This window comes from Sceloporus undulatus, chromosome 2, assembly GCF_019175285.1.
Source record: "Sceloporus undulatus isolate JIND9_A2432 ecotype Alabama chromosome 2, SceUnd_v1.1, whole genome shotgun sequence".
Lineage (NCBI taxonomy): Eukaryota > Metazoa > Chordata > Lepidosauria > Squamata > Phrynosomatidae > Sceloporus > Sceloporus undulatus.
In genome coordinates, this window is record NC_056523.1 from 137,337,213 (window position 1) to 137,350,724 (window position 13,512).

General features: G+C 41.2%; 1 protein-coding gene across 4 annotated transcripts in view; it reads left to right on the top strand.

Annotated features, from left to right (window-relative positions):
- RNF157 (ring finger protein 157) overlaps positions 1-13,512 on the top strand; it is a 111,116-nt gene that overhangs the window by 95,491 nt on the left and 2,113 nt on the right. For 2 of the 4 annotated variants that reach the window (XM_042452676.1, XM_042452677.1), the window contains exon 18: positions 397-507. In XM_042452676.1, coding sequence (XP_042308610.1) covers positions 397-507 — 111 coding nt within the window. Of the gene's footprint in view, positions 1-396; positions 508-6,754; positions 6,796-13,512 lie in introns of all 4 variants that reach the window. The other 2 variants (XM_042452678.1, XM_042452679.1) reach the window with 2 other exon arrangements.

Below are 13,512 nucleotides of genomic sequence, written 5' to 3' on the forward strand. Positions count from 1 at the left end.
GGATTGGATATAGGCCAGGCAGTTGCAAAAGCATGAAAGCTTCTTAGAAGCTATTTTCTTGAGTTTTCCTCAGATGTCCTATAGCCCTGTATTTCTGTGCCTGCTTATTTATTGCCCTTACAAGTTAGGTATAACCTTCCTTATTGTCAGCAGTTGTCTTGAAACAAGCAGGAAAATGGAGGTGGTTGAGGGAAGCAGTGAGGATGGCTTAATGCAAACACTTTCCAACCCCATGCCTTATTGTCCACTCTCTACCCCACTGCTTGTTGTTTAGGTCTTCTCTGTTTTACTTCCAATTCCCAATATAAAGTGTTTTCTTTTCCATGATTTTAAGGAGGGAAAAAACATTAATTCAAAGCCCCTGTCCCCTTTCTAACTACATTAACTCCATTACAGGCCAAAGGACAGGAGCATACCTAGGTATGGAGTGTGACAATAACAATGACATTGGCAACGCAAGCGTGAAAGCACTGGACAATAAGCTGTGCTCTGAGGCCTGCTTACCTGGTGAGTGGCAGTCTGCTGAACATGAACTTTGTGGGGAAGTGGGAAGGGACTCTCTTACATACCCTCACCCCTCTCTTGAATATCTGTCACCTCTCTGACAGGTGTTGAGCACTATTCTTTGTGTATACATATAGATGTACAACCTGCAGAAGTATGGAGAAAGAGTAACATTCAGCTAGGACAATTTTCTGATAACTTAAAACCATAGCCCACTTGTCCGGCTCTGCCAAACATAGCATCGCACTACAAAATAGAAATAAATTTCAGGTCTTGCAATGTTTAAGGTAATGTTTTCTATATGGCTTTCTCTAGTGAGCTCTGGTAATTGTAGTCTCTGAAAAGTTCTGAAGCTTCTCTGTTAAAGGTCTCTAGCCCATTAGTCTTCAGTAGTTGCAGACCTGGGAGTCATATTTAAGCTGACCTACAAGATGATGCCTATTTCAAAATATTTACTATATATGTAAACCATTCCCTCCCTTTTCTTTGTCCTTCTGTCTCCTCCCTTCTGCTAAATCGGTCTCTATTTTTTTTTAAATCTGAGGGGAGGGGACAGGAAACGGTGTTATTGGAACTGTCCACTTTAGGTTTGGCTGTAGCTAGTTTTGGAGACTCTGAATATCCTAGTCCTTTCAGAGAACTACCATTTCCAAAGTTTTTTGGAGAAAATCTATAACAGTAAAAGCAACTGGTAGGGTGTAATGCAGACCTGTTCACATACACATAGTATAAGAAGCAGGATTAACTTTTGGTTCTGAGCCCAAGATTCAGAAAGTATGAGATTCTTCCCAGGTTGCTGAGAGTGAGATGACTCTCTTAAGTAGCAGATGCTGGCAGACCGCCTCATGGAAGTTCCTCTGGAACAACCTGTCCCTCTCTTTTAGGTTGTAGTAGATCTTTGTATGATCCTATGTCCTCTAAACTAGCTTGCAGCATCAGTTCTGGTGAAGGACACTGTCTCATTGTCATACGGCTCAGTTGTCAGTCTAATCTAGAGATTGCTTCTGTATATGGTGACAGGAAAGGCTGCCATCTTGTTTCTAGCCTTGGGCTGCAGAATATCTTAGGTGCAGCACAAAACCTAGATGGGCCCGTAGACATGCAGGACAAAGTCATGAGTGAGCATTGGTTAGTTCTGCTAGATATGAAAAGAATCAGTGCTGCACATGAAGATCTACTTTATAGTATCTATGTCATCCCATCACTGTCATTCATACTAAAACAAGAACCAGTCATTGTCCAAGTCACTGCACAAATTCCTTCAGTTTCAATTCTTACCTTACACATAGCTATCCTAGTAGTGTCAAAGTTAATTAGTGGACAAGTATGAACATAATGTAGTTAGAGCCATGTTTAATATATCTTGTCTTAGCATCAGGATTTCATCCCCACCTTACTTTGTTACCAACTGTGGGTACATCTTGTGTGTGTTTTTGCTCTTTCATTGATCTTTCTGTCCCACTGGATTTCATCAGTGTGAAAGTTCATGTTCACTCTAAGCCAACACAGTTCTTGGTTTTGTTTTCCTAACCCATGCCTTAACCCTTCCACTCCTCCAGGTTGCTGAATGGTTGGAAAATTTTACTGGCTGTCCTTTTATGGGTCTGGATGAAATTGATCTGTGAGGAAGGAGGGAGTGGGTTCACTCATCACAGATGTGAAAATTGGTACTTTGGTACTACTGGTCCTGAACAAATTAAAATCAAAATGATGGTAGCTCCTGTCTCTAGATTTGGAAACCATTGGGCACAATTCTAAGTTTATATTGAAATGTTTGGGTCTTCCACAGCTGCAATCCTTGGTGGGTTGTGTTGTGAGTACCTTTTAGGGAAGATTTGGCATATCAAAAATGTGTTCCCTGAACCTTGTATATGTTCAGATTTAATTGATTTCAGCTGGACTCAGAGTGTACCTAACCTTTTCTGGTTTATGCCCCAAATCCTCAAAATGGAGAAGCTACAGACCTTTCCTCCCATGTCAGTAAATTTGCTTTCATTTTGTAAAACCATAGCAACCCATCTCTTGCTTACTTCAGTTCCCCCGAAGCTTCAAGGCTGTAAATTTGTAATACCTGTAAAAATCTTTTTGGCTGGTGTATTTCACTGCTATCGAGGAGAACTTTCTTGATCTTTCTTAATCACCCTTTCTTACATAGCTGCTAGCAAACGAACCTTTTCCTTTTGCTGTCATCTTTGTCCTCATTTATAATTTATTCCACTTGGGAAATTCTGTAGTTAATCCGAGCTTTACTGTGAAACAGCATATGTGCCAGCAGATAAGAGCCCCTGTAACAATAGTAACAAATGCCATCTTTCTTGTGGGGCAGGAATCATTTAAACACAGCCACATGCAAAGTCATTTGGAGCCAAGAGGTGAAAATAGTGCCCCATATTCTGTCCTTGTAATTGTTGCTACTTCCAAATGATACATCTCTGTATAAAAAGCCCAGAGCTGGACAAAATCTGAAGCAAATGCCTTGTTAAGTACAATTTAGTGTGTATCCATGACACCTCCAATTGTGATCTTTTAAGCTGGGAAATGTTTATGATTCTTTTTCAGTCAAGCAGATAAGGGCTGGTTGTTAGTCATTAGTGCTGTTTACCCACAGCCCTTGAGAGAGGTTGGCTGCAAACTGAATCAGTTGGAAGACAGTTGAAAAATTGGAATCTACCCAAGAACATGAAATAGAGAAAATGCCACAAAGCCAGAAAACAAGAATTAACACTTGCCACCTCTTTTTGTTTGTTTGTTTGTTTGTCATACAAGATGAATATAGATGCAAAGAACATTAATCAATTTCATTTTTCAAACCAAAAGTTGCTGATATGGAACCGTAGTGAAGTATATTTCAACTATATCAAGATGTTTTAGAATGGTTATTAGGGAACTCCCTAAAGAAAGGGTGAAACATAGTACCTAATTACATAATATATTGTGCAACTAAGCCTATTTTATATCACCTAACATCTTTGCAATAGTAAACTAATCAACTGGTATTAGAACAAATAGAATGGCAAGGTATTTTGGACTGCAGTTCCTTGAATAGGCAGCAACGACTGTATATCTTTATCCTTTGAACTGGAAGATAGTGAACAGGAGCTAGCATATGCAGTAGAACTGTAGCAAATCCAGTGGCCCCCCCCCCCAACTTTATCTGTCATGGAAAATGAGTATCCCTAACACTGAATTCTATGGCTCTTTTCAGGAAAAAAAAATCAATTATAAAAATAGAGAGATTGGAAAATGTGAGCTTATGTGTAGTTTTGGGAATGAATTGGTGCAACAGTTTTTCTCATAGTATAATATATAGGCAGACCCAGTAGTTGTTGATGACAACCTTGCTATTGACTAGCAAACTATGTGTACGCTCATATTAAATATCTCAGGCTTCCTATTTCCTTACAGAAGGAAGTAATGGAACATATTGCTAGAGAAACCTTGCAGTGGGTCCTCTTTCCTTATTTGTAAAGCTATTTTCAAAAATGATGTGGACTAAATTCACAAATTACTTTGGACATATGATCACATCTTTACCTTGATCATCTGGACTCCATCTGCAAAATATTCCCTGGTGTTGCTTGCAGTATTGATCAAACCTTAGAAATAGGAATTGGACATTAAGAGCCCTGTGGAATAAATTGGACAAGGAATATGCCATCACAAGATTGGCTTCACCTCTTCTGCCTTACAGGCACCCTTTGGATGGCTTTCTTACTTACAGGAATCCTTTGTCCTTCTCTTTCCCATGTGTACCCCCTTTGTATGGGTACAGAACAGAGCCAAATCCTCTTACAAGCTTCTACTTTTGCTTTATAGAAATAAAGGAAGCAACATGGACTGGTATGAGTGGCACAAAAGGCATATATGACACTGAATGGGGAATGATTCCTTGAGCTGCTTGTCCACAGGTGCATGTGGTCTTGAGCACTTTAGCACATTGCTTGCACCATGCTATGTATGGCTGATTGAATGGCAGAAGAGCATTTCTGAAGGTGTCCTCTAGTTTCCCTCACACTCCATTTTCTTCACTCCAAAGACTGAACTCCTGTTTTAATTAATTGTCCTCTAGATACACTGTTTAGATTTATCTGAGTGGGTAATCCCACTCCATCTCAGCCCTTCTTCCCTGCTCCTCTACCTCTTCCTTTCTCTGCTCCTCCTATTCCTCCTCTTCTTTTTCTTCTTCTGGTGAGGGATATATCTTAGTCTCTGCAGTCTGTTTTTCAAGAATGACTGGATACAAAGGTAAGTGCACCTAGTAAAAATGCCACTCTTTATGATGGTTTACTTGGAAGAGAAGAAGATATGTAGGAGAATGAGGACCATTTCTTTCTGAGGTGCACATGCTTATGAGATAATGAAATACAAAGGAATTGTATCGGATGCTATCATCAAATTTCCCTTCAAATACGAACAGGCCATGATCATTTTTACCAGCACTTGTATTCTGGGGGAAGGAGAGGGGAAAAGCTCAAAGCAGTAAACGCATACATGCACTATTCACACTTGAAATGATTTGTGCACGTTTTGTGTAGTAGAAAACAAATGGTAAGCAGGAGCCCAAAGTGGTGATTTAGTGAAATTGAAATGACTACAAAAAGGAAACCAACAACTGCACCAATAGGAAGGAAATCAGTTCAGTTGGCCCTCCATATCCATGGATTTTTTTTATCCAGAAATTCAACCATCCATGGCTTGAAAATCTATTATATATATATATATATATATTCCAAAAGAAAACTGATTTTGCCATTTTATATAAGGGACAGCATTTTATTTTGTCATTGTATATAATGGGACTTGAGCATTACAGATTTTGGTATCCATGGGGGGGCCCTGAAACCAAACCTCAATGGATACCAACAGCCCTATGTATGTGGTTTTTTGTTTCCTGATACACATTTTGCTTTGCTAAGACATAGGTCAAATGCATATGTGGATCCTACATCAAGCAGTGTGAGCATAATTCTCCACCTACAAAGCTCCATGTTCTCTTCCCACCCTGGCCATCATCAAGCCCCAGGAGGAGCTGTTGTTGCTGTTGCCACCACTTATGGGTGGTTGGAGCAACTCAAATGAAGGAGAAGTGGCTGGCTTTGGCTCAGAGGAGAAAAGAAACAAGAATATGGTCACAAAGGGAGTGCATTCTCATTTTCCTTCCTTTCAGAGCCCAAACCAGCTGGATGTTCATCATCTGAACTACCTCTCACATTGCTATCCTTTCTGTTGGAAAGCAGCTGCAGTAGTAGCCCATTCAAGTACCTAATAGCCACCAGGATGAAGGTGGAAAAAGTTAAGGGAACAGTCCCATGCATGCATGCATGTAGGCCAGCCACACTTATATGTACATATGTTGCTAACAGGATGCCACCCCACAATCTCCCAGGTGCAAGCAGAATACATTTGAGGGAATTTGCATTAATCTCTGAAAATGGAACCACTCAGATGTAGTCATCAAGAGACATTAATTTTGCTATATTCCAGAATCTATGAACACTTCCTGTCCATTGCTTTTTTTGTGACCGTTAAAACATATAGTATGTAGAGAGATCTTGTAGCATCTTTGAGACAAATTGAAAGAACGGAGTTGGCGCAGAGTAACTTCCACTTTCAATTTTGGGGAGTTTTATGTAAGAGTCAGAACTTTGCCATTTTAAATTTCCCAGGTGAACTTATTTATTTATTTATTTATTTATTTATTTATTGTCACTGGTTCAAGCCATTTTGCAGATCCTTGATGAATATGGGGGTATACATTTTAATAAATAAAGGTGAGGCTGTGGCAGAGGTTCAGACTCCAAGTCTACTGTGTGTCAATCTTACAACCCAAGTCTGAAATCAAAGAGAAGCTAGTTTAGTCTGTTCATATTACTGCAACCCCCTGCCTTTGGGGGTCATATTGTACTGATTTTATTTTGATCTCTTAGCAATGTTCTGATATAGAATGTATATACATGACATATCATAGCATCAATATCCATATAAGTAATAGGATCTTGTTGCCCATTTATGAATGTTTGCATGGAATTGTTGACTTAGAATATTATTCCAAAGTGTTGCAACGTAACGGCTTCTATGAAAATCATCCTGGGCTGACATATTTTTACAGTGTAGGAAACATTCCTTTTTCTGTCATCTCTCTCTCTCTCACACACACTCATTCTCTTTCTTTCTTTTGCATGTATATGCATTTGTGTTGTCTGTCTTATCTCTTGTTCACCATTTGCTTCTGGTCTTCTTTACTAAACAGCTGCAGTTCCGGAGTCCTGTCCTATAAACATTGAGGAATAGGTATGAGATATGTGAAGTCTCTTCTCTTGTTCATTTCTACTGGAAAACAAAATGTAGTGTGCTCTCTCTTTTGCTCCCTCGCTCCCTCCCTCCCTCTCTCCTTTTTAAGACATTTTTTAATGAACACTGCAAGTTCAGGGTTTTGGGTTGTTTATTTGAGAGGAATGCTTTGTTTTTGAATGAGGTATCACTTTCTCTTTGCACATAATATCTTGGCAGAACAACGTAATTTCTTCCATCACTTTTGCAGACACACCAACAGAAGGGCTTCCTTGTACTCCGAGGTGTACATGATATAGGAAAAGCCAGACTGCAGAGGACTAGATATGCTGCTTCTTATATGTAATGATCTGCTCAGTTACGATGCCTCAGTTATTTGCTGCCAAGCTTGCTCAGGGCGTGTGCTAACAACCTAAGATATGCAGACAAAAAGCGGTTGCCCGACTCGGCGGGCTGACCGCTTTGCCGCTAGACGCAGCGAACGACTACAAGCCCCAGAGTGCTCTGGGGCTTGCCCCGGCTCCCTATTGGTGCGCGGGGCGAAAGGGGAGGCCCTTCCGCCCCGCGACGCTCTGGGAGCCGTGCTCGGTGACCGGGAGTTCCGGTCCTCCAGGGCAGATGATTGGTTCAGCTGCCCTGGAGGAGGAGTCTCCTGGTCAGGTGGTACTGAGGGCGGGGCTTAGGCCTATATAGGCCATGCTGCCAGCCCCAACCCTCAGTCGGCGCTTGGCTACGGATGGTTAGGAGCCAAGCAGGAAGGGAGGAGGAGCTGAGCCTTCTCCCACCCACCCACCGCTTGGGTTTGGGTTTTTTGTCACAACTTTGGGGCGGCAGCATAGGCCAGGATCTGCACGGTATGGTACCAGGGCTACGGAGCTCTGGTTTGGGAGTCAGTCGGGACCCGGGGGCGAATAGGGCAGGCGTATGGCCATTGCGGGGGCCATAACGCGAGAGCGCCTCCCGGTGACTAGGGGCTTAGCGAATATGTGAACGCATGGCAGAGATGCGGTCCTTAGCCCCTAGGTCATCCCAATGCCTGGTGGGTGCCAGGTTGTGGTTAATCAGACAAACGTGGGGTTGTTTGATTTTGCAGATCCTGACCTCATGCTTTGTGCCAACCCTACCAATGGTTTGCTTAATAAAAGTTGTGGCCTTTCCTCCAACACGGTCTCCTGTGGTTATTCGGCAGCAGCATCTGAGGCAATACCATACTATTCACAGAAACCAACAAAGACTTGGAGCAATCACTGAAAAAGGGCAAGGAGGAAAGCACCAAGGTAGGCTTAATGCTGAACATAAAGGGGGAAAAAATGACCATTGAAGATTTACAAGAATTAATCCTAGATAACAAGAAAATCAAAAGAGTTCCCATACCTTGGCTCCAATATTGACCCAGAATGAAGACTGCAGTCAAGAAATCAGAAGAAGACTAAGACTGGAAAGGGCAGCTATGAAAGAACTGGGCAAGATCCTAAAGTGCAATAACTGAACACTAAAGTGAGGATCGCCCATGACATTGTATTCCCCATCACCATGTATAGATGTGAGAGCTGGGCAGTGAGTGTGGTATGAAGCAGTATATAAATGAAGCTGCTATTGCTATCAAAAAGCTGATAGAAAGAAAGTCAACTTTTTTGAGATGTGGTGCTGGAGAAGAGTGCTGAGGATACTGTGGATGGCCAAGAAGACAAACAAATTGGTTTTATAACAGATCAAGTCTGAACTCTCCCTCAGAGCCAAAATTGAGATTGTTGTACATTAGCCAAATCAAGAGAAGGAATGATTCATTAGAAAACACAATGATTCTGGGAAATGTAGATGGCAGTAGAAAGAGAGGAAGACCACATGCCAGATGGTTAGACTTGATCAAGGTGTCCATGGGCCTGAGTCTGCAGGACCTGAGCAGAGTAGTTGAGGACAAGGGGATCTTGGAGATATCTCATCCACAGGGTCACCATGAGTCAAGGTTGACTTGAGGGCAGTTAATAACAACAGTAATTACAGTGTTTTATTCAGGAAATGAAAATCTAAGAAGAAATAGGGTGGCATTAATAGTGAGGAGAGATGTAGCAAAAGCAGCCAAAGTATATAATGCAAAATCTGTATAAGAGAGATGAAAAGATGACAGATTAATTTAAGGAAGAATGATTTGAAAATGAACCTACAAATTTAGAAAGTGAAGTGGAAGGTGCACTCAGAGCACTGAGAAAAATAAATCGCCAGGAACAGATGTCTTGCCAATAGAGCTGCTTCAAGGTACAGATACAGAATCTACACTAGTTTTAACTAAATTCTGTCAACAAATATGGAAAACAGAAGAATCACCCACGGTTTGGAAGCTCTCAGTATACATTCTGGTTCCCAAGAAAGGGAATATGAGGGACTGCAGTAGCTACAGGACCATTGCATTAATCTCCCATGCAAGTGAAGTTCTACAATTTCTTTTACCATATATGGAGTGAGAAATGCCAAATGTCCAAGCTGAATTCAGAATAAGAAGAGGCACCAGGAATCAACATATGTTGGATAATGGCACACACCAAAGAATTTCAAAAGAAAATCAGCCTGTGCTTTATAAATTATGGCAAAGCCTTTGACTGTGTAAGTCATGAAAAACTATGGATTCCTTTTAAAGAAATGAGTGTGCCACAACATTTGGTTGTCCTGATTCGTAACCTGTGCTCAGGACAAAAGGCCACTGTCAGGACAAAATACAGACAAGCAGAATGGTTTCCAATTAGCAAGGGCATCAGGCAGTTCTGCATTTTATCACCTTATCTGTTTAACTTGTATACTGAATATATTATATGTAAAGCAGGATTAATCTTGAAGGAAGGAGGCATGAAAATTGGAGAAAGGAACATCAACAATTTAAGACATGGAGATGACATCACACTACTAAAAGAAAATAGCAGAGACTTGGAAGGATTACTGAAGAAAGTCAAGGAAGAAAACGCAAAGGCAGTTTTACAGTTGAACGTGGAATTATTACTGAAGAAAGTTAAGGAATGTGCAAAGGCAGTTTTAGAGATGAACACAAAAACAAAACAAAAAGCTACAGATGGTTTATATTACTTTCAAGTACAGTGGTGCCTCGGGATACGAAATGATCGGGTTACGAAATTTCCGGGATACGAAAAAGGTGGATTGGCAAAAACTGTTTCGGGTTACGAAATATTTTTCGGGTTACAAAATTCATTTCGGCGCGAAATTCAAATGCTGCAAAGTGCAGCTATAGGCTTTCCAGTGCTAACGGAAAAGTGTTTCGGGTTACGAAATTTTCGGGTTACGAAAGGAATGGCGGAACGAATTAATTTCGTAACCCAAGGCACCACTGTAGATGATGAAGACATTGAAATAGTTCAAAATTTTTCATAAAGTTAAACAGAAGGGAGACAGCATTCAGGAAATGAGAATAAACATAGGACTTGCAAGTTCAGTTATGAAAGAAATAGACAAGATCCTGAAGTGTTTTAGTATATCATTGAATACTAAAGTTAGGATTGTCCATGCTATTGTATTTCCAATATCTATGTATAGTTGTAAAAGCTGGACAGTGAAGAAAGCCGATAGAAACTCAACTCATTTGAGATGTGATGCTGGAGAAGAATCCTGTGGACAATGTGGGCTGCTAAAAAAAAATGAATGGGTCTTAAGGCAAATCAAGCCTAAACTGTTACTAAATGTTAAGATGACTAAAATGAAATGGTTGTATTTTCATTAGACAAGACAGTAATGCTTGGTAAGGCAGAAGGCAGTAGGAAAAGAGGAAGGTTGCATTATGGATGGAATCAATCAAGGACGGCAGGGTCCTGAGTCTTTGAAACCTGAGCAGTGCTGTTGATGATAGGGTGACTAGGAGGTCTCTCATTCCTAGGGTCACCATAAGTCAAAGTTGGCTTGACTGCAGTTAACAACAACAACAACAACTGTAAGTTGTTCTGAAAGCCTTTATGGATTTTGTCCTATTAGGTCCATAAGAAGTGGCTTTATTCTGGGCCAGAAAATATGTCCTTGTAGCCCAGGCTTGTCAGCGTAAGCCAGAGGATAATAATAATAATAATAATGATAATAATAATAATAATAATAATAATATGATTTATTTATAGTCCACCTTTTCACAGGGAATCGAGGTGGGTTACAATATCAAAATATAAAACATAATAAGAATGGATATCAAATACAGTTTAAAAATAATCTCCTCCCCACCCCACCCCATTCCGAATCCTAAGACAAAAACAGTATAAAATTACAATACAATGTAAGATAACGTTATAACTAAAGGAATAAGCTAAAAGTAGGGTAAGGGACAGTTGAGGCAGAAGATCTATATTAGGAGGGCGGACGGGGCTATCATACTCATTGAGAGGAGGCAATTAGTTTGGAAATGCCTGCCAGAAGAGGTCCATCTTAACAGCCTTTTTAAAGGCTGTTAGAGTGGTAATGTGGCGGATCTCCTCTAGCAGGTCATTGAGTAGCCTGGGAGAGGCAGTAGAAAAGGCCCTCTGGGTAACAGTAGACAGTCAAGATTATTTGGGCTGTAATAAATTCTTCCCAGAAGACTTTAAAGTGTGGGGTGGATTGTATGGAAGAAGGTGCTCCCATAAGTAGTCTGGACCCAAACCATGTAGGGCTTTAAAGGTAATAACCAACATCTTGTACCGTGCCCGGAAGCTAATTGGCAGCCAGTGAAGAGATTTCAGGACAGGTTTTATATGATCGAGTCTAGATGTACCCACGACCAATCTGGTTGCCTTATTTTGCACCAATTGAAGTTTCCAAACTTGGCACAAGGGTAGCCCCATGTAGACAAAAAGTAGCTTGACTTTGACTGGCACAGCTACCCAAAGTTTTTGGCAGTTGAAGCTTTCTTGGGCACGTTACAGACGTGCCGAATGGGCGTACTAGGGTTAGGAAGGGGCGTGTTAGGGTTGAGAAGGGGTGTCCCTTCGGGATGCCCCTCAACCCTAATACGGACTGAGTCCGTACAAAATGGCGGCGCCCGTCCACACGGGGAGCGCTATTTTGATGTTGCGGACACATAGCGGCCGGATGTTGCGTGGCAGAAGTGATGCCACAAGTGCGTGACTAGTGCCTCGCGGTGCCACTTCCGGGGCCCAGAAAGAAGCGCCATTTCGGCGCTTCTTTCTTGTTGCTCCCGGGAACTGTGTGGTTTGGCCGCTGCGATTCCCAGATGTAGCAACCGGCGGCGGCAGCAGAGCGCCCTTCTTGGGCGCTCTGTAACGCGCCTCAGTATCTGCTATGTGATCCTTATAACATTTGTTTAGCTCACTGTGTGATAGAACAGTAATTTTCACCTGCATTTTCCCCCTCCTACTTGAATTCATTTGCTTGAAATTCTTTGACCCAGTACCAAATAGTCTGACAATGTGGTTTGTTTCCTTCTGATTGATTTGTGCTGTTTCTGACTTTGGTATTTTGCAGTTTGGATTTGCTAATTCAACCTTTTGTTTGCCCATAACTGTGTTCTGTGTTTGGATCTAATGTTTCTAAATAACCTCACTTTCATTACTGAAAGGTTTGCTGCACACAGTTGACTCTTGCCCTTTTTAACTTTGTATCGCCATTAACCTTATGTTTCTGCGGAGGCCCCTTTTTGAATGAAATAAGAATTAATATACTTCAAAGATCAAGAAAGGAGCAGGAAGGGGGATTCTGGTTGGATATTTGCTTTGTATGTAATAGTTGCATTTGCATCTATACTGCATTGACTTTGTAATGACATCCCTATAAAGTGGATGAGACCTAGAGTTCTTTGGCAGGAGTTAATTGGGTTGTTTAGCAGATGACTGGGCTGGAGGCATGCAAGTTGTGTTTTGCTTTCTTGACTGCAGATGTAATGCCTTGAGGCCAAATCAAATTAATACACAGGGAAGAGTTACTTAGTAGTTTCCTGTAATAAATGAAAATCCTAGTTTATGTCTTGTGGCACTTCATTCATGACTGTGGTTTCCATCAAAGCCAAATAAAATGCCTACTTCTTAATTCACTCCATTAAAGGCAAGAATACAGATAGCCACCACAGTTGGGTAAGAACAGTGATGTTCATGCTCTATGAATTTCTCAATTAAGACAGGTTGTAGGGAGATTATAAGATGCAACTCTCTTAAAATTTCCCTGCTTTCTTACCTGGTTGTGTGTGTTCTCTATGACGAGACATTGCTGTCATCATACAGAACTGCGGTTATTTGTTAGATCTTTGGCTATTCAACTAGAATCTAGCCGCCATCTGAAGGATATCAGACTATTCATGGAATGCTGAGATTTTTAAGGTTGTTCATTTTGTCCAGGGTTGACAACTGTGCTGCCTTCCAGATATTGAATTGCCACTCCCAGCCACCCTTGTTAGATGAATACACCATTATGAGATACACTGGGAGTCACAGTCCAACGAGGACTGCGGAGGGCTTCATGATTCCTACCCTTGCATTTGTCCCAACAACCCATTTGAAGGTCTGACCAAAGGAGCCTGCCCATGCCTGCAGTAGGGACACAAAACCTAACTACAAAGGGGTCTAATAGACTTTCAGACACCACATGATCTGCATGTTTTTATAGTGGAAATGTTTGTGTACTTGCAAAGGTGTTCTTTTCTTCTTCTTCGAAACACTAGCAGCTTCCACATTCATACTGTGATCAACACATATACGTTAAGTAATCCATCTAAACTAAGGAAAGATTCTAGCAAACAACAAT